The sequence below is a fragment of the Ambystoma mexicanum genome, chromosome 2p, assembly GCF_040938575.1.
Source record: "Ambystoma mexicanum isolate Mex_15411 chromosome 2p, UKY_AmexF1_1, whole genome shotgun sequence".
Classification (NCBI taxonomy): domain Eukaryota; kingdom Metazoa; phylum Chordata; class Amphibia; order Caudata; family Ambystomatidae; genus Ambystoma; species Ambystoma mexicanum.
The window spans coordinates 1,060,714,140-1,060,738,517 of NC_090923.1; the positions used below are offsets into that span (position 1 = coordinate 1,060,714,140).

Consider the following 24,378-nt stretch of genomic DNA (forward strand, 5'->3'; position numbering starts at 1 on the left):
GTTCCAGAGGCTTCTGGGCCTCATAGCCTCGTTTGTACTGGCTCTTCCTCTTGCTCGTCTCAAAATGAGACGGACCCAGATGGCTCTTCGGAATTCATGGTGTCAGGCAGTGGATCCGGATTCCATGCGGATAATGATTCTGGATTCAATGAGTGGACCTGGATTGGTGGTCATCTCTCAGCAATCTGTCGGGAGGCATGTGGTTTCAGGACCCGGTCCCCACGGTGACGATCACGACGGACTCCTCCCTCCTCGGGTGGGGTGCGACGTTCGATCTTCTTCAGGGCTCGGACCTCTGGTCGCCTCAGGACAAGCTCCTGCACATAAATCATTTGGAGCTTCTGGCGATCTTCCTAGCGCTCAGGGCATTCAGAACGCTCATTGTCAACAAGGTGGTCCGCATAAGAACGGACAATGTGGTATCAATGTATTACATAAACGAGCAAGGGGGAACAAAGTCTCCCACCCCCCCTCGTGGACCTGTCCATCCAGATTTGGGAGTGGCCGTGCTTTATTGTGTCTGGCTGCTTGCAGTGCACATCCCAGGCCAGCTGAATGTCACAGCGGATGCCCTCAGCCGGCGGACAGTGGTGAGCTACGAGTGGGAGTTGAAGGCGGAGGTCCTATCATGGATTTTCTCGCGTTGGGGCACACCGGAGGTGGACCTCTTCGCCACGGTGGTGAACAAGAAACTTCCTCAGTATGCCTCCAGAGGGGGGCTGGGAGCCTCCTCTCTGGGGGATGCTCTCGAGATTCCATAGCACAACATGAGAGCTTACGCCTTCCCGCCTCTGCCTCTAGTTCACTGTGCAATTTGGAAGTTGAACTCTGTGAACTGTTCCCTTCTACTGATAGCCCCGTGGTGGCCGGCCAGGTTTTGGTTCTCAGAACTTCAACACCTGTCAGTGTCTCCGCCGATCAGGTTACCAGTAACTCCCGATCTTCTTCACCGGGGGAACAACAGATGTGGCACCCCTCCCCACAATCGCTCAGCTTGGCGGCATGGTTCCTGAGTTCAAGTCTTTAGAGCATCTGAGTTTGTCTGCGGATAACATGTGCATTATCCAGGCAGCCAGGAATCCCTCGACCAGATCTCAATACAGGAGTAAATGGCTCAGGTTCTGTCATTGGTGTTTGAAGAAGAAGTTGGATCCGAGGGTGGCCACGATTGACACGGTGCTGTTCTTCGTGTCCTCCCTAGCACAGTCATGGGTTCATGTTCTGTCATGCAGGACTTATCTCTCAGTGGTTTCCGCTTACCTTTCTACAGACCTTTGTTCTTATTCTCTAACTAACCCAGTGGTGAAGAGGCATTTTGCTGGCTTGACACGCCTCTACCCTCCGGTTCGTAATCCGCACCCGCCATGGGGCCTAAATGTAGTCCTGACGGCGCTCTGCCATAAACCCTTTGAACCAATGGCTACGGTAGACCTCAAGTACTTGTCTTGGAAAGTGTCCTTTCTGGTTGCCGTTACGTCAGCAAGGAGAGTTTGTGAGCTCCAGGCATTGTCGGTGGAGCATCCTTGGTCTTCCACAGTCCTTCGGACAAACCCGGCTTTCCTACCGAAGGTAGTGACCAAATTCCATCTGAATCAGTCGATATCCCTTCCGGTCTTTTTTCCGAACCCGGCCTCAGAGGCTGAAAGAGTTCTAGACTGTCTTGATGTCCGAAGAGCTCTTAAATTCTACCTGGACAGGACTTCCGAGCTTAGGAGTTCTTAACTTTTTGTGACCTTCGGTAACCCTCAGGGCAAGCCGGCGTCTAAGGCAACTATTTCCAGGTGGATTGCCGCCTGCATCACAGAGTCTTTCACCGTCCAAGGTCTGAAACCACCTAAAGGTATCCATGCACACCTGGTGCGGGGCAAGGCAGTCGCAGTTGCTTTTCAGAAATATGTTCCCTGGGAGTCCATCGCTAGAGCAGCTACTTGGGCCTCCCCATCTGCTTTCTGTAAACATTACTGTCTCGACATGAGCTCTAGAGCTGACGCTCAGTTTGGTCAGGCTGTGCTGAAGAACCTGTTTCAGTAAATGGTATTTCCATCCACCCGTAGTTCCTGTAAGGAGTGCTTGGGAATCTCCCACAAGTATGGAGGAAAGGGGACGGGATGTAGGAGTATTACCAGGTTACTCACCGTAGTGACCACCTTACTCCTAGTTCATAGCCCCCTTTCCTCCATACGCCTGCCCGCCGTCCCCTCTAATAAGGTTCCTCTGTTATTGCTACTGGTTCTTTGACCCGGCGATAGAAAAGGACTGATGGGCGATGCGCGGGGTGGAGCCAAGGTGGGCGGGGTTACAGCCGCGTGCCGGGCCCTGCGCAGGAAAGAGAGGAGGGACACATTTTTCAAAAAAATGTGGATGCTTTTTACAAAGTGCTCCGGTCCCGTCCCACAAGTATGGGAGAAAGGGGACTATGGACTAGGAGTAAGGTGGTCACTACGATGAGTAACCTGGTAATCTGACCATTCATTTGAAGTGACTTTCCAGATAATGCCTGGATCAAGAAGTCATTTAGCAGTCATTGTTTCCTTCAACTTTTATTGCAGTTGCTAACAGAAAACAATGTCCAATTTGTCTGCAGTGACATATGATATGGCATCTATAACGAGCCTGTACACAAGTGTTTCTAGGCGCGACATGACATGGAGGGGGGAAACCAGGTAGGACAACATAACAATCTTACTAGGCCTTGTGTCCTTATGATTGCTCAAGTGCGGGGAAGAGGAAAGGAAGAGGTGCCTGGGGATGGTGGGGTGGGGGGAGTGCAGTTATCTCTCACGTGCAGCCAGCGGGTGGCTCATAAGTGCAGAGAGAAGGGACTGTAGGGTTGGAGATACAGGCCCTTAAGTGTTGGGGAACCTGGAGGCAATGCAAGGGCAACTGGGCATACAGGAGCCTGGGCCCGAGTTCAGAGGGTGACCAGGTGACCAGTGCGCGGAGCAGTCAGGTGCATCAGCAGGGTAGAGGAAGAGAAAGCAGAAGCGTAAAGGAAGGTCTTGAATTGCTTGCGGAATCAGAGATGGTTCTGCTCTTGTTTGAGAGAGGCAGGGAGGTTGTCCCAGAGGGAGTCCCCAGCCGAGGAGATAGATCTGCCCCCCAATCAATTCTCTGTTTGGAGAAGCGTCTGACCCTCAGTGAGTTGAAGGTGGATGAGAGCAGAGCTCGAGAAGGAAGATGTTTTGGAAGAGAAAGTTGGAGGTAGTGGTCCCAGGCCCCCGAAAACCTTATGGACAATGCTGAGGGTCTTGAAGTGGATCCTTGCAGCCACGGGGAGCCAGTGAAGAGATTTCAGAGCTGCTGACATGATGCCTACCCCCAGGCATCCGGACCAAGCCCATCAGCCCCGGGAGCAGGCATCTAGACATTTAATAAAACCTCAGCAGCCCCGGCGAGGGGCTATCTGGGTTCAGTCCTGGCGCCTTAGGCACCAGGCTCATAGTAGGAATCAGTCCTGGCGCCTAAGGCGCCAGGCTCATAGTCATTACTTACCTCAGGCAGACCATGCTGAAAATGACTCCAATCCAACATGAAGGACTATTTTTCTACAGGGACTATTTTTTATTCGGGTGTGGTTCTAGGGACTTCTTATCTGGGACTACTTTTGAGGCTATTTAAACCACACCCGACCAGCAACACACGCTTCGCGTTATTCTGCATCCAGCAGCGTAACACTCACCGTGCCTGCAGCCTGCATCCAGTCTTCTGCCACGCCCGCCTCGAATCCGGAGCTCCTAAAACAGAGGGGAAAGAAAGGGACAAGGTTAGAAAACGAACTTATTTCTATTCCACACCTGATTCTGGATCCATCTTGTCTCCGGACCTATAAGGAACCTCATTTCTGCACGCGTCGCACCTCCAGCTGCAGCGCCACGCCATACTCTCCAGTCTTCACAGCATCCTTCGGGTCGGCGCTGCCTCCATCATTTCTTCGCCGAACTTTGTCTCCTAGGAGACAAAAGAAAACCACAAGGTGAGCCGAGGGAACCAACAAATATAATTCTTACCACCATAGACTTACCTGATTTGCCACCTGAGGCATCCTTTTGTGACTCCGTATTTTCACGTGCCGCATCTGTAAAGAGAGACAAAACACCACGTTTTCCTCGTGCAACATTTACCGGACAGCGCCGGGTAATAGACTCTTACCTGAGCGCCACCAGCTGCCACAAAAGCATCTTTTCACGAGCCAGCTGCAAGAGAAGAAAGGAAGGGGGGGAACAAGAGTGAACATCGGACATATTTAACTCTATGAACTTAATACTTACTGGTCCTCACCAGGAACCTCAGAGTCAATACTCTCGGGAACTCTCCCGAGCCTTCAAACCAGTGAAGTAACTGGAATCGTCGCGCCCCTGCAAATCCACGCAGGATGGAGAGCTCATCTTTCAAGAATATAAGGTGGGATTGCTGTGAGGGCATTTCGGAGGTGAGTAGTTGGGGAAGACTGTGGGGGTGCCATCACTTGACTCCACAAGTGGCTAAATCCATCTCTCCACTTGCAGGAGAATATGTCTACGGGTTAAGCAGACAAGATTAGGAGGGCAGATCCAGTCAGTCATCGCTGCACTACGCATCACGTGGGTGGAGACTGCAGCTGTCCGGGTCTGACCGACGCCCCTGTTGGAGCCAGGTGAGCGTAACAGCTGGAGAGATATGATCCCTGAGCGTGAAGCCAAGGACAAGTCTTGCACTCCTGTTGTGGATAAGTTGTAAAGGTCGAAGAGTAGAGGCAGGAAGATTTAGAAAGAGACTGTTGGAATAGTCCAGCCTATAGAGGACCAGAGGTCTGGAGATGGTAAGCTTCTGGGCGAAAGATGAGGTAAGGAAGAATACCCCTGAGGAGGTGCAGCTGATAGTTTGACTTCTTAGAGACGTCAGAGATCTGAGAAGAGAAGGAGAGGGTGGAGTCGGAAGGTTCTTAGTCTCACAGGAAGGAGCAAGAAGAGGACCCAGAGTTGGCAGCCGGAGAGAGAGGCATGGAGGGAGCGGGTGTCCCAATGATTATCTCAGTCTTAGTGGCATTAAGGCAGAGATCATTGGTGGCACACCATTCCTGAATTGCGACCAGACAGTCTGGTATTAGAGGAGAAGCAGAGGTGGCGTGGTGAGCTGGAATGAGTTGGGTGTCATCCACATAACAATGAAAATTGGAGCAGAAAGTAGCGATGAAGTGGGCAAGAGGTGCCAGGTAGTGGTTGAAGAGCCAGGGAGAGAGGTTAGACCCCTGTGGAACAAGTAGAGAGAGATATGGAAGAGAGGAAAGACCCGAGAGGGTCGGTGAGAAAGGAGGTCAACCAGGCCAGGGCCTGATCAGTAATACCATGGTTGTCCCGGAGACGATTGAGCAGGATGGCATATTTGACCGTGTCAAAAGAAAATGAGGACCGAAGGAAGGCTACAGTAAAGATTGTAAGGCAAGTCTTCATGGGTGTTCAGGCAAGCAGTTTCCGTGCTTCTGTCAGCTCTGAAGCCAGACTGGTGGTCATGGAGGCAACCACCAGATTCAGTATGTAGGTTAAGCTGGAAGATGGCCATCTTTTTCAAGAGTTTGCTGTTGAGTGATGGAGATTGGGTGATAGTTAGCCCGGAGAGGATCGGCCGAGAGCTTCTTTAGAAGGGGTGCACAAGAGAGTGCTTAAGTGGGGGAGGGGAAAGTTCCAGTGAAAAAGGAGTGATTGCCGAAATCGGCCAAGGCTGGAGCAAGGGCGTTGATGTGGTCCTTTATAGTTTTGGATGAGCAGGGCAGAACCTGCTTTGATGAGACTTTCAAAGATCAGACTTGTCTGGAAACATAGTCGGGTGAACAGGGGAAAGGAGGAGAGACTGCCTCAGACGGGCCACGAGCGGTAGCGCAGGAGGTAGAGGAAGAGAGGGTGGACAGGATGTCTGAGGCCGTGCAACAGGCCTTGGAGTTAACAGGAGAGGTAGAGACTGCAGCTGGATTGGCCAGCTCCTTGCAGATTCTGAAAAGTTCGTCTGAGTTCTTAGATTCTGCAGAGATGCGGGCTTGGTTGTTGGCTCTACTTAGAGGATAGAGAGCCTGTACTGCCCTTGGAGCAGGCGGCAGGCCGGTTTGTCAGGTGGTACGCCCAAGACCCTCCACTTCCTCTCTGCTGCCCTACACTTGAGTTTAAGGGCAGCAAGTCAGATTCATACCAAGAGTTGCGCTTGGATTTGGGCTTCAAGCGGATCCTCATGATGGGGGCAAGCACATCCAGAGTGTTAGAGAGATGAAGGTTAGAGAGGGCTGTGTCAAGGTGTGAGTCAGCCAAAGGTGCAGGAGGAATAGAGAAAGTAGCGGCAAAAGCCTCAACTGACACACGCCTCATGGGTCGGATGACCGAGAAGGTAGGTGGCAGTGCTGGAGTCGAATTGACCTGTGGGCAAGAGAGAAGTGGGAACAAAGGAGAAAGTCATCACTCCGAGAGAGGAGTGGTGAGAAGGTTGGAGAAGGGTAGGTCTGAAGAGATCGGAACATCCAGGGTGTGCCCTGCAGTGTGAGTCGGGCCAGAGGGAATAATGGAGAGAGAGAGAATTGCAGAGGTTGTGAAAGAGTCCTGAAGGTGGGCTGGTAGCATCAAGGTGGATTTTCAAGCCTCAGAGGAGAAGTTGGGAGGTAGAGGCAAAGAGCGAGGCGGAGAGGTCAGCCCACTCAGACGAAGAGGGCGACCTGGCCAGGCGGCCTGTAGATAGTGCCCGCAGTGAGAGAGGCCAGGAGAGATGGAGAGCCTGCAGACCAGGCATTCAAAGAAATAGTGCTGCATTGGTATGATAGAAGCAGGGATCCACTCTGGGAAAATCACGGCTACACCCCCACGAGGACGGCTGGTTCTGGGTTCAGAGATAATCTTGTAGCCATCGGGAAAGAGAGTCTCAAAACTCGTGACAGAGCAGGCTTTGAATCAAGTCTCGGTGAGACAGAGTACATCCAAATCAAGCTCTTCCAGGAAGTAGACATTAATGATGGTTTTAGAGGAGTGGAAGGGGGGGGGGGGACAGGAGGGTCTCCCACCAGGTGCCACCATTAATGAGAGAAGAGGAAAAAGGAGAGGGAACAGAGACCATAGGGGGGCGGTCCATAGGCTTGGAGAGGGAACGACCGAGTATGTCGGTAAGGGTCTGTCTGGAGGAAACACTGTTATAGGTATCAGCGATAGGGAGGCCTGGTTTGGAGACCAGGATGTCCCTTTTGAACTTCTTCCTGCCAGACGTAGTGAGAGGGCTAGGATAGTCGATAGAAAAGCTGTTTGAAAAAGATAGGCATAGGGGGTGCGGAGAGGAAGGAGCCGGGGGGTAGGGGAAGGGGAGCCCAGGCAGGAGCAGTGGGTAGGGGAGTTCATGCAGGGGGGGGAGGGGCAGACAGGAGAGAGGAACCGGGGTGGACGTGAAAAGGAGGGGGGCACAACAAGGAACAAGAAGAGACCTACAAATAAATAAAATGCATTAAAGAAAGAAAAGAGCACAACAGGGAACCTAGAAGTAGAGAATGCAGATGCAATACAGGACCAAAAGCAAAACCGATGTCAGCAGGGAAACTAGAAGTAAAGAATGCAGGCTATTGCCATGTGTTGGCACAAACCATGGATAGTAACACAATTTCAAGAACCGTAGAGAGAAAACACCATTCAATACAAACAACATAGTCAACGAACAAGGCCCAGAACACAACAGGAACCTAGAAGAAGAATGCAGGCACTTGCCACCTTGCTGGCTGCACTACCAGTTGTTGTTTTTATCCCTTACTCAGCACTTTCCACTTCTCCCCTCTCCCTTGCACTTCCCCTTCCCTCTTCCCTACACTTGTGCGTTCTCAATGTCACTGGGCCTAGTAAGATCGTTGTTTTGTCCCCCCCCGTTGTTCCCCTCCCTTGCCTCGTTGTGCTCTGAAACACTTTTTTCTGATGCTTGTTAATCTGCTTAGAATCACATGCTGTGCATATAGTCCGACATCCAGTGGTCACTGCAGAGTATTGCATCTTGTCTTTTGAGAATCGAAAGGGAACGTCGACATTGGCGTGCCTGTAACACTATCCCTAACGTGACGTGTAGTGTACCCAACATCCCTTACGTGTCGAGGCCCCTCAGATTTGTTTTTGTCTGCCCAGTATACTGGTTGCCCTATGCGGAGCTCGTCCAGAGACGTTTCAAATTGTTCCATCGACCTTTGGTTGAATATATTATTATTCAAGATCAACCTGACTTTCCTTCCTATCGATGACTGTTCCGGATCTCCGCCAAAACCTCCAGACGGACATTCGACGGACGGTGATCCAGTCGGCGTTGCCGACCACGTGACAGGGCCTTCCAGCCGGCCTACACAGTAGGGAGAGTGGGGCTCGGGCTGGACATTTCTGTAAAATCTGAGAATGCCTTTCCCTTTCTTCCCTCTTTCCTCTCTGGCCTCGTCATTTTCCCTATGCTCAGCTATGGAGAGGACTCTGCTTAGGTTTTGCCCCATTTGAAAGGGCGAAATTCCTGGGAGAGATTTGCATCGACAGTGTAACCATTGCTTGCCCCTCGATCACGATGAAAAACGTTGTGCGGCTTGCAAGCTTGTCCGTCCGAAGACATTGAAGGAGTGCCGTGTCAAGCAGTTGGCGGCCTACAGGATGTCGAAGGCAGAGTCAAGTTCTGCCGCAACCGCCGAGTGCGACGAGGACATAAGTGACGAGCAACCCTCTGACTTGGTGGTCGTTGACCTTTCGGCAGAGCGCTCCCTCTCTGCGTCGTCTGTCCCCAGTCCTGCCAGGCACGGCTCAGGCACTGCTATGGGGACTATACACCCCGGTGACAAAGACGAACACTTTCAACTCACTAACACACACAACCCCCGGCCAGTCTTCGACAAAGTCCAATCGGTCCACAGCGACAACGGGCACACTGGAAGTTTTGGCTGTGCCCGCTGACCGTCGGGATCGGCAGCCCCGCCCGCAGATGCGCCTAGCGACTGGGCACTCTAAATTGAAGGGTGCTACCCCCATTATTCCAAGAACCATCGAGGTATCGTAAGAAGGCGTCCGCCGACAAGGCCCCGGTTCCACCGAAGTTTACACAACCGGAGGCCCAAGCTACGTGTCTCCGTACTGTGGAGGACGTTACCGGAAGCATTGCGAGAATTGTTTCGGCGGACGCTCAAAGTCAGTCAAAGGATTCGATGACGCCCACGGGGAAGCCCAAGGATTCGTCGGAATCCAAAGATAGGCTGAAGGAAATACCGGAACCCTCCACCAAGCCTAAGGAGAAGCACAGAGGCACGCAGCCTCTGTCGGTCCCCTGGGAAGAGTTTTCGGAAGGCGAAGAAGGTATTTCTTCAGCGTTGAGACAAACATCTCAACGTTTGGCGTCAGAGGATCGTATACAAGAGCCCTTCCCACCTCTAGACCCCTCTAGGTCTTCTGTTTGGACTAGGGAAAAATGTGAGAGTTGTATGGAGAGGCTTGACAGGTTTGTAACCCTCTCAGAGCAATCCACCCACCAAAAGACCACGGGAAGAAGACCTTTTGACCCCTGTGACAAAATTTCTAAGACTCTTTGATCCCTCTCAGGAGGAGGATGTGTAAACTTGCAACCTCACTGAGGAGGAGGTTCCTGCAGACACTGAGGATGAGGATCCTTTCATTGACCCTGAGGACATGCATGATCCCACAGAGGGGTGGGGGGAAAAATCCAGATATGGGTGACCCTCAGCCTTGGCAGTCTCCAAATCCTTCACCAGATCCTGATGCCCAGTGTTTAGATTCCCCACAGACCACTCCCACTAAACAGCCCTTTCAGTGGGCGTTTAACGCCATGTTGCGCAAAGCAGCAGAACATTTCAAGATCGTCACCGTTTGAGGCTGACTTTGTAGAAGACATTGTTAAAGAGAAACCGCCGGCCAGCCAGGCTATCCCTCTTCTAAACTCAATTAAAAAGCGTCTGGTTCCCTCGTTATCAACACCTGCCCTCACAAGAGCAGTTAATCCAAGGATTGAAAAGCTATTTCGGCCTTCCCCCTCTGATCCCATTTACATCAGAGGTCACTCCACCACAAACTCACTGGTGGTGACCACTACAAGGGAAAGGGCAGGGGTTCCCCTGTCAACCAGTTAGGCAAAGGGTGCAAAAGACTCTACACCCTGGGAAAGCGCGCATTGCTAGCAATACTTCTTTATTAGCCAGCTACGTGGACGCTCAATGGGCCGTGTTCAGGAAGACATGTAGGAGGTTCTTGAATTGCTACAGACTCGTCTTCTGTCCACGATTACCGAGAGCAGACAAGCAAACCAAAGTATACTCAAAAACACTTGCGTTCCGCTGAGACAGCGGGTCTATCTTTGGCTCAGGGCACCCTCCTAAAGAGATAAGCGTGGCTAAGAAACTTTGGGTTCAAACCAGAAACTCAAGCGCCCCTTATTAATAAACAGTTGGAAGAATCCAACCTATATGGAAGAGCAGTCGACAAAGCGCTCAAAACTGCAAAAAAGGAGCACGACTCCCTTAAGACGCTAGATCAAATCACACAAAGGCCCTCCACAAGGTGAGGAACTTGGTCCAGGTGCCTTTTTCATGGCCAACGCTTCCCTCAAAACCAGTACACCTCGGGAAATAATTGGTCTTCTCCTCAAGGAACCAGCACATACACCACCCCGTATCCCCAAAAGGGTCCGCGTCGTGGGAAAGGAAGGGGCTTCAACTCTGCACTCAGAGGCTCCCCTGTCTCGGGTTCAAAATAACCCAAAGATCCGGGTCCCTTCCCATGCCTCCCCGGTTGGGGCCGGCTAACCTCTTTCCTTCAGGCATGGGAGGGAATAACTACAGATCAGTGGGTAGTGAAGACCGTGGTCCACGGGTACTGTATTAGAGTTCTGCCGGTCCCCAAAGTTCAGACCTCCACAAGCAAGACTTACGCATACCATCTGCGCATCCTTCAAGAAGTCGAGACACTACAAGAAAAGGGAGCCATAGGGGTTGTACCGCTTTCACAGATAAACACAGGTATTTATTCAGTGTACTTCCTTGTACCCAAAAAGGATCTCACCATGCCCCCTGTATTAGATCTGTGCCCAGCGAACACATTTGTAAAGCCACAAATGTTCTGCAGGAACTAGTTCCCCCTGCTCTCACAGGGGATTACATGGCAACTCTGGACATGAAAGATGCATACTTTCATTTTTCAATGCTGCCGGCGCACAAAAAATACCTCAAATTCATGTTACAAGACAAACACTATCAATTCAAGGTACTACCCTGCGGCATAGCCTCTGCACCAAGGGTATTTACAAAGGTACTTCCAGTGGCAGCCGCACACCTTCGCAGGCAATCAATCCCGATTTATCCTTAGCTCGACAACTGGCTCATAACAGAGGACTCCTACGAAACCTGTCTGTCAAATACCCAAAAAACAATAGATCTTTTATATAGTCTGGGACTCCATCAACGAGAAGAAATCCAGCATAGACCCCCAGTCAGGTCAAGCAGTTCCTACGGGCTCTAATTCGAACAAAGAGAGCCTTGTCTTCCTCTCCAGCAAGAGGGTCCAAAACATGTTGTTTCAAATCCCTCAATATGTAGCCAGTCGAGAGGTGACGGTACGCAAATCTATATGACTATTGGAATGATGGCATCATGTATTTATTTGGTTCCTCACGCACGCCTGCGTTCAATGCAGGAGTGGCTCAACTGCCAGTGGTGTCAGGCCAGCGGACAATGGGATGATCTAGTGGTTATCTCGCCAGCCCTCGTTCTCTCGCTATGCTAGTAGTTGAGGGAGGACCTCTTGATCGGGAAATCCTTCACCACCCCCACAGTGGAGACCACTCTAACTACAGACTCATCTCTCACAGGGTGGGGAGCTCACCTGCTTCAACAAACGGTGCACAGAGATTGGTTATCAGACATAGCATCCAACCCCATAAACCTGTTGGAACTGTTAGCGGTATTCAAAGCGCAAAAAGCTTTTCAAACTGAAATGCAGGGAAAGAAGGTCCTGATCGTCACAGACTGCACCACAGCCATGTACTATTGGAACAAACAAGGGGCACTCGCTCTCCAGGGCTCTCCAAACTGTCCCAGAAAGTTTCTGCTGTCTCAACATGTTCCAGGGGAAGTTCATCTTCTGGCAGATGTACTCAGCAGAGATTTCCCACTACCAACAGAGTATGAATGGCTGTTACAAGAAGACATCGCCTCCAACGTTTTTGCAGAATGTGGTTTTCCAGAGATCGACTTGTTCGCAACTCTGGAGAACGCTCAATGTCAAGATTACACCTCCAGGTACCCCCAGATCTGTTCCAAGGGGAAGGGACGCTGGATAACATGGTCAGGGAAATTTGTTGGCACCCTCTCTCCCACCCCTCCCCCCACCCGATTGCCCTACTCTACAAGATAGTGCACAAGATGCATCAGGAACCAGTCACCATGATATTGGTGACCCCATGTGGGCCCGCCAACCCTGGTTCGCTCATCTGATGGAGATGTCTCCATCTCCTCCGATAAAATTGCCTTGCCCGTACAACATGTTGTCGCAAGGCAAAGGGGAGACACTTCACCCATGCCTACAGACATTGAATTTAGCGGCCTGGCTCCTGGAGTCAGAGTTTGAGCACCTGCAACTCCCTCAGAGATGTATGGACATACCCAGGGAGGCAATAAAACCAAACACTCGATATATTGCTATTCCAGTAAGTGAAAGCGTTTTGTTATCTGGTGCAACTCTAAGAGCATCAACCCCATTGGTTGCTCTCCTACTCATATTGGTTTGTACCCGACTCATTTACCTGACTCCGGACCTGGTTTTCAACTCTCTAAAGGTTCACTTAGCTGCTATTTCAGCCTACACTACATCACAACAGAAGGTGTTGTGGTGGAAGATACCAGTTATTAAGGCTTTCATGGAAGGAGTAAAAAGAATTCACCCTCCCATTTCTAACCCAGCTACCAGATGGGAACTGAACGTGGCGTTGACTAGACTTATGGGGTCTCCTTTCGAGCCCATGCATATAAAGCAAGTCTCAAAGATCTCACCTACAAGACTGTCTTTTTAATAGCTATTACTTCCATTAGGAGAGTAAGTGAACTACAAGCACTCTGTTCTAGACCCCTTTGAACAGTTCAGAGATTAGGTGGTTCTGCGCACTCACCCTAGGTTTGCGCCTAAATTCATTTCAAAGTTCCATGTGAACCAATTCATAGAACTATCAACTTTCTTTCAGAACCCCTCCAACATGGGAGAAAGAAGCCTGCACACACTTGATGTACGCAGAGCAGCCATGTTCTGCATGGAAAGAACTCGACAACTAAATGACAAATCAGTTTTTCATTTCAGTTGCAGCATGTAGAGGAGGAGACCCGGTCTCTAGGTGGATTGTCCAATGCATCACACTCTGTTACACTCTTGCTAAGCGAGAACTGCCCTTCAAGCCTAGAGCGCATTCTACTCTAGGCACTGGGGCTTCCATAGCATTCATTGCAAATGTTCCCCTAGAGTCCATTTGCAAAGCGGCAACCTGGAGTTCTGTACACACCTTTACAAAACACTATTGCCTAGATACTCATTCTAGGTCTGATTCTCAAGTGGGACAAGCAGTACTAAGATATCTTTTCAATACAGTTCCTTCTCTCATCCCACCTCCAAGTCTGGGTACTGCTCACTAATCTATGCACAGCATGTGATTCTAAGCATATTAACAAGCATCAGAAGACATGCATTACTTACCGTAAAAGCATTTCTGAGAATTGTATCTCCTTAGATTCAACCTTCCTCCCCGCTCAGATGGAAGGAACATAGACGTTGTACTACTTTCTCTCTTTTCTGTACTCCCTCACGATGGTCATAGGCTCCCTCAAGGCAGAAAAAATACAATCGGATGGACCTCGACGCGTGAGGGATTTTGGGTAAACTAGACGTCACGTTAGGGATAGTGTTACAGGCACGCCCAGGTCTACGTCCTCTTTCAATTCTTGAAAAAGACAAGATGCAATACTCTGCAGTGACCACTGGATGTCGGACTGTATGCACAGCATGTGAATCTAAGCAGATACAATCATCAGAAATGCTTTTACGGTAAGTAATGCATGTCGTATGAGCGTGATATAAATAAAATAGATAATAATAATTTGGCATGTATATAGCGCTACGAACCCTTAGGTATCTGAGCGCTGCTTATTATTACCCACGGTGTGTGGTGCTCATACCAGGCAATGCAAAATAAATCCAGAAAAAACAGTGGGGCATGAGGCAATGTCAGAATACTACAACATAGATCAAAGAGGGGAGGGCTGAGATGCAAGAGAAAGGAAGAGAAACACAGGAGGGGGGTGCAGGGACCTACTGTTCGAGGGAGCACACACAGCCAAGTTGTTGGCTAAGTATTTGAGCACAGCACAATACAACGCACCCAGATTCCACTTACCTGATCAGTTGCAGCAGGTTGACGGCTGCAAGGCTACGTGCTATCATGGCAGACACCATTGGTGCTGTCCTTAGCCTCTGGTCCTTTGCCGAGGGGGCTGCCACGGCAGGGGGTGACTTGGGTGGCCTATTAAAAGGACCTGTCAACCAATGGTAGCATGGTGGGATGGATGGATGGATGGATGGATGGATGGATGGATGGATGGGCAAGGGCCAACAAACAAGGAAGCAACCGGTACAAAGCGAGGGGGAGCGGGTACACACTCGCTGCGGTGCGAGAATCCAACTTTGACAAATGTACAACTTACTGTGCCACTGAGCACCTGTCCTCGTACCGGAGAAATTGATGTTGCCTGATGGTGGGCATGGCCAGTGGGGACGGCCTGTGAGGGACAGAGGGCGAAAACACATGTTGGTGCATGCTTACCTGCTGTCTGAGCAGGGGTTTGGGCCCTCTGTCCCCCAGGTCCAAAAAGGAATTGCACTTTTCTTAGTCTGCCCTTCGCTTTGGATGCCTGGGCAAGAGATGCCCTTGATCTAAGAGTTAAGAGCAGAAAGGACTAATGTGGGGTGGTGCTTAGGCCAGGTGACCTAGATCCACTTACACCTGCTCCTTGTCTGCAAAGTAAGAGGCTAGAGGGCTGCTTAATTAGGAAAAGGTGTCAACAATTGTGATAAATTAAGTGGCTGCGACTGCTGTGCTGCCTGCCTTCATGCTATTCTGGGGTCTCCCTTCCTGTTTCCAATGCTTGAAAGTTTGCCCGATATTGCTGCTTGGTGCATTCCACTCAATATTGTCCATCTTACTTTCAGGGCAAAGGTTTGGCGAGTGCCAGGAAAAAGCTTGATGCAGCAGCAGCAGCATTGGAAGACAGAGACAAGCCCTATGCCTGTGACAGTAAGTGGTTGTTTCTTTTTTTTGTTCTGAACCTCTATTGGCCTGTTAATAACTTGGTCCCTTTATCACCCGCCCCCATTTGGTGGCTTTCCCAGTAATTCTGTTGGCAAACTGTGGTGTTATGTTCCCATATAAGATCTTATAACATGAGTTGAACGCCATTGCACCAGTTTGTACTAACTCAATGTACAGCTGGGTACCAAGTTCTCCGCACACATCTCCAATAGGAGGATCTCGACATATGAAGGATCATGCCATCAGCAGATGTAGGCACCTGTGTAATTGGTATTGTGCCTGCCAGGTGAAAACATTTTTAAGAAATAATCCAGATTACCTGTAGTCTGCCACTGAGCCACAGACACCGATTCCCTTGGTATCTTATTAGCTGGTGGGGGGAGGGGGTTCCTTCTCGGGTCTGTCTCTTGTTCTTATTGGACTGATGTCTCATATCGGGATGAGGCAAAACCTGAACATTTGGTTCAGAGAGGGGGCTTCCTTCTCAATCCCTTATTGAAGAGTCACAACTGACCAGCATGCACTAAATCCTTCTATTACAATTGGAAAAAAAACTTCTCCAGCATGGGGTCTGGCATGGATTCACATGCTCATGAATATATCCCATCCGGCTGGGAATCCTCGGTAAAAGAAAAAATCAGTTTTTCATTTCTGAACTGTCTTTCTCCTAACAACCAATCACTGAGCTCTGGGTCGTACTGCCCCCGGCCAATGACTGCCCTCTACCTAAGCCCCTCCCCTGGCAGCCATCTGCAGATTTTGTTATGCACGCTTCAGTGTGGAAGTCCTCGAGTTGCTCTCTGAGCTATTTGTATTTTATTTACAAGTTTTTTTCTCAGAAAAGTTCGATTTTTGTTTCCACCTGAGCCCGTGTGCTATTTCCTCATCAGCCGGCAACGGGAATTTGTTGTCGCTGAAGCTTTGCGTCGATCAAGGGCGAAGATTGCTACAAGGCCATCTTGGGCCTACTTCGCGTCCTCCGACCATGACAGAGGAGAAATAGGAGGGAAGGACACTCTTCAGGCCCTACACCAAATGCGTGCTACACAACGTCTTCATGGAGGAAAAGCATCTACAATGTCTTTACTGCCTGTACCCGGACCACAACGAGGATAGGTGCAAGATATACTTGGGCATTTGAAGACAAAGAAAGACAGGCATAGCAGGCTGCGGCATGACTACATTCCAGCAAGGCCTCTGCCGCGTTCTCCGAGCAGGGTCATGCCTTGCCCAGGACCGGCCGGTCCAAAGAGTGGTCTCCCTCTGGGAAGAGATCAGTCCTTTTGCGCTTGCCCCATCTGTGGGGGTCCAATATAAGGCCAAGAACCGCAATTCAAATTCCCCTGGTTTCGCTGCTTATGTGGGTTCCAGGTTGGATAGGCTGCAATCACGATTGCCGTCCACCTCCATAGCCAGCCTGCCATCGAGCTCCTCAAAGAGAAAGTCATCCAAGGTGCGGGAGAAATCCAATCAAGCCTAGTCCGGAGGAAGAGAAGGCCGTGCAGCCCAAGCAGGCTTAACTGGCGTAGTCAGTCCTCATCGGCCACTTTGTTGACACCTGCTGTGATGACCATGGTATCAGTAGGTGCCGATCCAACGAGTGTGGCTCCTACGGCACAAAGGGTATCCCTGCCTCCAAGGTGACACAGCCTCCAGAGGCAGCAGCGAAGTCTGTAAGCACCCTTGGGGGTGAAGACACCGTTCCAGATCCTGGATCAAAGCCCTCGGGGACGAAAAGGGGTGGGGAGGACAAGAAGGCCCCAAAACAGCCCTCCAAAGTTTGCATTCAACCGATGGACATTTCACCCACGCACAACGACCAATCGTCTGTCCATATGGTCCACGAGAAGGATGATGGCGGCTCAGGGCCTAGTGCTCCATCGTTCCCTCCGCAGCCGAGGGACATATCCATGGACATCCTGTCAACTCGTCTCACCTTGGCGACAATTAATCATTGCACCTGGATGCCCCTCATTGAGTCTCTCCACCAGATGGGTTGGGATCCTACCAAAAGATCTCCAGGGCCTCCAAGCTGTGCCAGCTTGTGCCTGAGAAAACCGTGAAAGAGGGCTTCCTTTATCCGCGACGGTAGTCCAAGTGGAAGACTATTGGGCCGGTTACCTTTCTGGGTGACATTTGGAGGAAGGCATACCCCTCATGAAGAACCCATGCATGGCTCCAACCAAACGAGACAGGTTGGAGAAGAAATACAGGGTGCCGGAGTCTGCGCCCAAGTGCTTGAGGTCACAACCATCGCCGGACTCGCTAGTGTCTGCTGCCGCAAGGAAACGTTTGGCTAACCCGGTTTCATCAGTTCCCCGGGATACTCAGGAGAATGTTAGGGAGAATTCTCAAAAATGTGCCAATTACCTCTACCTTAGAGACCCCAGCAACTTGGCTGGATTTTAAGGACTTGATTATTTTACCTGGAGAGTGACCCTTTTTTCACACTCTCTCATGTATTTTGATGCGAGTTTATACAATGTTTCTTTGTGGTTATGGAGTCTAACCAACTACATAGGCATCATCTTTTACAATTGTCGCAAAGCACCCTCAGTGCAGTGGCACAGGGAAGTCTTTCAGATTTCCCAAGGTTTAAATACCTTCTCTGGGATCAACTACTGTTTCCCAGAACAGTGGAGTGAAATTGACTTCACTTAGTCCTGTAAAATTCTAGACCCAGCACACCCTAACTTACAATAGAGTGTTGGAGGGGTTACTTAGTATCGCCTATGTCTAGTTACTCATGTAGCTTTCACATGTTACACTTTCCTCTCAGAATGGCTGGTGGCAGTGGTTTTGCAATGAACTACCATGATTTACCCTGATCGCAAACTGTTCGCAGCTCTGCTAACGTTAAGTCGCAGGTGTTAGGCTAGGTTTGTATGCAGTAACTTTTGGGACCACTTCACACAACTATGACTACAGGTGTAAGCAAAACCAACCTTTGGTGTACATCTGTACTACAGTTTTTGGTAGCGGAGCTGAGCAGCCAGGCTCATCTCAAGCGGGAATGTGAGCTCCAATGATGTTACACAGAGGTCTACAATCACAGGTGTTCAAATAAACTCTTAAACTCAAGGTTTCGTTGTTAAATGCTTATTAATTTATTTGTCAGTTATAAAACATTCATAAGAAGGAGGCAATATAATCACACACAAATATACTTCAGTACTTTGAAGGAGGAGCAAAAAGGCATAGGTTATGAGAACATAGAAAGAATACAGTTATTTCTTAGGCAGTGTAGATATTTTGAGTTCATCAGAAGAGTCAATTCAGTAGGCTAGGCCAAAGTCAATGGGCTAAAGTCTTGGATAGGATAAAGCAGTTCTGGTAGATAAACTGAAAAGTCTCTTCCAAAGTGCTCAGGAAAAGTTTGTAAAAAGAATCATCATATGTTGGGTCACAAGCTGATTAGGCCTGTGAGTTAGGAAAGTTTCAAGCACTTTCACCGCGAGAGGTAAGTACTCTGTATGGTTTTACAGTACCTTTACAAATGAAGAAAAAGATGCAGCTGGTGACCTCTGTTCCTGACAGTTCCTGCAGATTTCGCTGTTCCTGGGCCTCAGTTGTGGGGGCAAGAGGGAGGACGTCGGGGGGGGGGGGGGGGGGGGGTTGGGGGGACTCCTGCGCTGGGACTGGTCAAAAAGCTGGCAACTGGCAAATCTTCATTTCCGGTAGCTGTAGTCGGGCACACAAGCTGGTGTGCCTCTCCCTGGTTATTCGATTTGCTGCAGCACTCTGAGAAAAATACAACCAGCTCTGAGAATGGTATCCAGGTGGCTTAGTGTCGAGTTGATTGGTCCCACCAACTCAAAGGGAGAAGTCGTACTCGCAGGGCTTCTCTGTCGTGATGAAATTAGCAATTCGGACCTGCAAAAGTGCTTCACCGGGCAAACCAACGGTCCAGGAGTTGCAGCAGCCGTCCTCTTCAAGCTCGTCTTCGGTTCTTTCGTTCCAGTGGTCGACTCTGCCTTCCAAGCCAAGAGACTCACCTTTTATTCAGTTTTCTCCCATTCATTCCAGCCTAGCTGTCACTCACCCAGCAGGGTGGCTGTCTTTGCCGGACAGTCAGCCAGCCAATCACCACAGAGTGCATTCAGGTCTCCTAGGAGACTAAGCACAGGTATTTTCGGGCACCTGCCTCACTTCCTGCCCACCCAGACACTCGGGCGCCAGTGGCGGTCTTCACTCCTGAAGCCCGCCAAAGGCGAATGAATAAAGGAGCCAAACCTGGTTTGGAGTGCAGAGCAAAACTCTAGAAGGACTTTTCCACAAAGAAATGGCGAAAAAAGACCGGAACCTATTTTTACAGAGGGGGCTCCCGAGATTTACTGCTACCCGGTGTTCGTGGTTAGGAAAAATCATGGTAGTTCGTTGTAAAAACAATGCCACCAGCCATTTCGAGAGGAAAGGGTAGAGGAAAGGGTAGCATTTGACTGCTACATGAGTATCTAGACACAGGGGATACAAAGTAACCCCTCCAGCACTCTATTTTGATATTTGATATGTTATTTGTAACGCGCCTATACACAAGTGTTTCAAGGCGCGACGAGGCAGGGAGGGGGGAACAAAGGGGAGACAGACAACGATCCTACTAGGCCAGGTGTCATTCAGATTGTGCAAGTGCTGGGGGGAAGGGAAAAGTGCAAGGGGGAAGGGAGAGGGGAAAGTGCAGTACAGGGTTGGTAGAATACAGGATAAATAAGGGCCCACTGGTGGCAAGTGCAAGGTAAGTGCAGACAAGTGCTGGGAAGGGGGGGCTGTAGGGATACAGAGACAATCCCGCAGTGCAGGGGTTGCCAGGGAGGCAGTGCAGGGGAGAGTGGCTGGGCCAAGGCCCGAGAACAGTGGGTAGCCCAGTTGCAGATTCAGTGCAGTTTCAGTAATTAGCAGGGGAGCGGGGGGGGGGGAAGAAAGCAGAAGCGAAGAGGAAGGTTTTGAGGTGCTTCTGGAACCGGAGATGGTTCTCCTCAAGTTTCAGGGAGGCAGGAAGGCTGTTCCAGAGGGAGGCCCCTGCTGCGGAGAGAGATCTACCGCCAACTCGTTGCTTGGAGAAGTGGCTGACCCTGAGGGAGTTGGAGGCGGATGAGCGAAGAGCTCGAGAAGGAAGATATTTAGGAAGAGAGTTGAAGGTATTTTGGCCCCCAGCCCCAGAAGGCCTTGTGGACAATGCAGAGGGCTTTGAACTTAATCCTCGCAGCCACTGGGAGCCAGTGTAACAATTTCAGTCCTGGAGAGATACGGTCCCTGGGCTTGAGGCCAAGGACGAGTCTCCCAGTCCTGTTCTGGATGAGTTGCAGAGGGTGGAGTGTAGAGGCAGGCAGATTTAGAGGGAACCAGGGCTCTGGAGACATTTGGGTCTCCTAGGAGACGATCGGGTGTGCTGGGTCTAGGAATTTAAAAAGACTAGTAAAGGCAATTTCACTTTACATACGCTGGGGAACAGTAGTTGATCCCAAAGAAGGTATTTAAACCTTGGGAACGCCTGAAAAGGTTTCCCTGTGCCACTGCACTGAGTGTTCTGTGTGACACAAATGAAAAGATGACTATGGAGTTGTTTAAACTCCATAACCAAAGAAAATAAAATAAATACAGAAAACAAAGAATTAAAAAGTTCAAAGTCCCAAAGTTTGGCAAAAGAGCTGGAGGACTCCAAGGTGGGAGGAAGCACATGTATGAAAATTCTCCCCAACAGCGGGAGCCATCCCCGGTCTTCAAGTTTGGTCTCTTTGTTTATTCGCCTTTGGCAGGCTTCAGGAGTGAAACCCGCCTCTGGCTCCAGAGTGTCTGGGGTAGGCAGGAAGTGAGGGAGGTGCCCAAAACTACCTGTGCTTGGTCTCCTCGGAGACCCAAATGCACTAAGTGATGATTGGCTGGATGACTAACCGGCAAGGGCAGCCACCCTGCTGGGTGAGTGGCAGCTAGGCTAGAATGAATGGGAGAGAACTGAATAAAAGGCGAGTCTCTTGGCTTGGAAGGCAGTCGACCACTGGACGAAGGAACCAAAGAAGAGCTTGAAGAGGACGGCTGTTGCAGCTCCTGGACCGTTGGTTTGCCTGGTGAAGCCCTGCTGCAGGACCGAATCGCCAATTTCGCATCGACAGAGAAGCCCTGCAAGGATGACTTCTCCCTTTTGAGTTGGTGGGACCAATCAACTCCCATGTAAGCCACCTGAACACCCATCCCTGAGCTGGTTGAATTTCCTCAGAGTAGCTGCAGGAAACCGTAGAGCCAGGGAGAGGGACACCCGATTGTGTGCATTGCTTGTAAGCTGGCCGAAAGCTTTTGAAAGATCCTCCGGACTCCCATGAAGCAGGACTGACCAAGTCTGACCCCCCCTCAGTTGAGTGCGGGACTTCAGATGTGAGGACAGTCCACCTTGACAGCCAGGAACCGCACTTATTGCTATTTTCTGTACGGTTTATAGTGATAAAATCGAATGACATTATGTCGAAAGTCATAATGTCGAAAAAAAAAGTTGAAAAAGAAAATTTGAATTTTTTTAAAAATTGATTTTTGTTCGAAATGGGGGTACCCTTCCCCCACCCCCTTTTTTAATTTTTTTGTGTTTTACCCTTTTTCTTTATACCAAAAATAAACATATAATTAAAAAAATAAAACATTCAATTTTTTTTTTTTCGACATAATGTTTTCGACTTTTTGAATGCACACCTTGCTGTACCACAAGGAGCTGAAACGGAAAACAGCAACTGAAAGTAAAGTTTGCTGTTGGCCAGCTTTGACTGTGCTAGTACAGTGCAGTAGTACCCAGACATCCTCCCTCTTGTCCCCACGACTGAGGCCCAGGAACAGTGAGATCTGCAGAGCTGTACACAGACCGAAGTCTTCAGCTGCAGCTTTTTCTTCTTTACTAAGGTACTGTAAACCAGCCTAAGAAAACTTACCTCTTACTGTGGAAATGCTTGTAACTTCTGCAACTCAAGTCTAATCAGCTTGTGGCCCTACATTTGATTGTTGTTCTCTAAGACTCCTAAGAACTTGTGCAAATACTTTTCCATTTCTCCAGCATGGGGTCTGGCATGGATTCACATGCTCATGAATATTCCCCGTCATCAAGCTGGGAATCCTTGGTAAAGAAAAAATCAGTTTCAGTTTTGTCTCTGAACCGTCTTTCTACTATTAACCAATCACTGGTCTCTGAATCATACTGCCCTCTACCTAAGCCCCTCCTCTGGCAGCCGTCTTCAGATTTTTACTGCACGTTCAAGTGTTGGGAGTCCTTGTGATGTAGCTCTCAAGATTTTACTGCGTATTTTCGAAGAGTTTACTCTTATTATTTTGGTCAATTCGAGCCTCAAGCTCCACCGATTCTTCTTCGGATCAACGGGGATCCGTTTTGGAAATTTCTACACCCCTCAAGGTTGGATTTTCGTCGAATAACACTTCTTGGAGGATTCCGGAAGACCTTTGAGGCCTACCCAGTTTTGTACATGGCCCAGGACAAAGATTCAACGCCTACTGGATTCAAACTGTTCAGGAACTGCGCAGGATGTGGACTGCAAAACGTCTTTGAGAACGAGCACTTCCGGTGCCTGTACTGCCTACAAGCCGACAAGTGTCATGTGGAGGACGACTGTGCATTCTGCAAGAACATGTCCGTCCGGACCATGAAGGACCATCGTAAACAAATCGCTAACTGGATGGAGGCGAAGAGCCACGCAGCAGGTGAGAAGAAGTCAGAGCGATCTTCTAAGACCTTTTGAGGGCGCTCCGGCGACGGGGGCCCAACAAAAGGCAAAGAACCTCGAGTCCGCGGGCACCGGGAGCGATGTTGGTTTGGGTTCCTCGGCTGCCAGGCAGGGCGCAATGTCCCCCACGCAATCATCCACGAACCAACGCTCTGGCTCAGTGAAACGGAAGTCGGAGAACCCGGGTAAGCTTCGGGAGAAGCCCTGGTCGATCTGGATGGAGAAAGCCAGGGGGTGGGGGGTGAGGCGGTGACCCTCCCCCTAAGGTGAAGGCCTCATTCGCGCCCAAGGTCGTGAAGGCCCTGATTCACCCGGCTAAGGCGTCAAAGGAGTCGTGGTGGCCCTGGCGAAGCCGGCAGAGGCTACCCCAGTGGAGACTATCTCCGGGCCTATAGTTTCCCTGCCACCCCAGAGGGAATCATATTTCCTGCCTATCGAGAAAACCCCCATGAAACTCTGGGTCTAGAAAGAGTGGGGGAGGCACAGTAGCCCTAACAGACTCAGATACCTCCTCCGAGGATGAGCTGCCTGGCGTCAAAGCTATCCTGGACAAGAAGTTCGAGGAGGCCAGGACCTAGGGGAAGGATCCCGACGAGGTGGACATAGAGAGCGACGGTGGAGCCGACGAGGAGCCGCAGGCAGTGGAGGAAACGGAGGACCCCACTCCCCAACCGTTGCTCCCGTTGCAACTGATGCCTATGCCACAGGACAACTCGGGAGCAATCTTAATGGCTCTCTGACCCTGTGTACAGAGATGAGGACAAGGTTGCCCTTACCCGCAGCGGACGATCCAGTGGCACCTGGACTGTCGCGGAGCCCGCCGAACAAGCAGAGGCGAGTCCATCCTCCCCCTCCCTACCAGCCTTCACCCCCATCCCCTCCGCCGAGGAGACGGTGACGAATGGGACTGACGACGGTGTCGACGACAGAATGGATCTCCCGTCACCTCCTCCCCAGGCTTCTCTCCCCTCCAACCCCCCCCAAAATTGTCTCCTTTCACGCCATGATCGCCAGGGCCTCAGAGCTTTTCCAGCTGTGCCCCGAGGAACAGAAGAAAGAGGGATTTCTTTACCAACGGCGGGAAGCCAAGAGGAAGACGGTACTCTCAGTCCCGCTGTAGGATGACATATGGGATGAAGGACTGTCCCCTTTGAAGAACCCGTCCACGGCCCCTGCTAAGAGACCGGTACAAGAAGTAGTACCGGGTCCCGGGCCAACCGACCCCGGATTCCGTAGTCTCTGCGGCAGCCAAGAAGGCGGCGGCAGGGGCGACTGTGTCATCCTCTACTTCCCCGCCGGCCAGCGGGATCCATGTATACCCCTACCTGGACGATTGGCTCATCCGAGCAAAGTCAAGAGA

At 50.4% G+C, this 24,378-nt stretch overlaps 1 protein-coding gene across 8 annotated transcripts in view; it reads left to right on the forward strand.

The window, feature by feature from the left end:
- The window catches only part of DPF2 (double PHD fingers 2), a 763,557-nt gene that overhangs the window by 428,258 nt on the left and 310,921 nt on the right, over positions 1-24,378 (forward strand). For all 8 annotated transcript variants that reach the window (XM_069644977.1, XM_069644981.1, XM_069644978.1 and 5 more), the window contains exon 6: positions 15,207-15,291. In XM_069644977.1, the coding sequence (XP_069501078.1) occupies positions 15,207-15,291 (85 nt within the window). The remainder of the gene's footprint in view (positions 1-15,206; positions 15,292-24,378) is intronic.